This window comes from Trypanosoma theileri (genome assembly GCF_002087225.1).
Source record: "Trypanosoma theileri isolate Edinburgh chromosome Unknown TM35_Tth_268_V1, whole genome shotgun sequence".
Lineage (NCBI taxonomy): Eukaryota > Euglenozoa > Kinetoplastea > Trypanosomatida > Trypanosomatidae > Trypanosoma > Trypanosoma theileri.
In genome coordinates this window covers 1687-2404 of record NW_021640110.1, presented here as the reverse complement: position 1 = coordinate 2404, position 718 = coordinate 1687, and the positions used below count along the sequence as shown (strand labels likewise).

Sequence of the window (718 nt, the reverse complement as noted above, 5' to 3'; positions counted from 1 at the left end):
TAATAATAATAATAATAATAATCGTGGAGTTGGAATGACCATGTATACTACAACAGCTTCCACATTTACAATGGATCCAACAAATATAAATATCAATACAAATACAATGGATACTTTTCATACCTATAAGAGTATGGAGTTTGGTGGGTCAAGACAGAAGCGATCACGCTATGGAGATGATATACACTTTTACAACGCCTTTCCTAATAATAATATTAATAATATTAATAATAATAATGTGGCTTCAGTAGAGGAGAGAGAAGATTGGGGAATCATGGGTGAGGGCTTCACCACACTGCGGGCCGATATCCTCACCAAACCCTTCAGCACACCACCACCCCCATCATCATTATTATCTTCCCCAACAACAACAATATTAAAAAGAAATAACAATAATAACAATAATACTGTTGGAGGCATCACCGTATTATCAACAGGAAAGGAAGAAAGAGAAAGAGGCGAAAGACTATCCACTACTTCTCATAGTGTTCATACATCCACAATAAAGCCAAAAGTACATATTAGTCCACAGGCAAGTAATGATACGGTGCGGGCGTATGTGGCTCAACACGTGCGATTACGTCCACTAGAGAATCAAAATATAAATACAGTACCGTTGTTTAGATCATCATCATAATAATAATCATCATCATTATCAGAATAATAATAATAATAATAATAATAATAATAATAATAATAATAATAATAATAATAATGG

At 33.6% G+C, this 718-nt stretch overlaps 1 protein-coding gene across 1 annotated transcript; it reads left to right on the top strand.

Moving 5' to 3' along the window:
• TM35_002681000 (uncharacterized protein) lies at positions 1–637 on the top strand (the record flags this gene model as incomplete). Its single annotated transcript, XM_029032063.1, has 1 exon — positions 1–637. A coding segment is annotated over one exon (637 nt), but the record flags the coding sequence as incomplete, so codon positions are not given.
• Between the last annotated feature and the right edge of the window lie 81 nt (positions 638–718).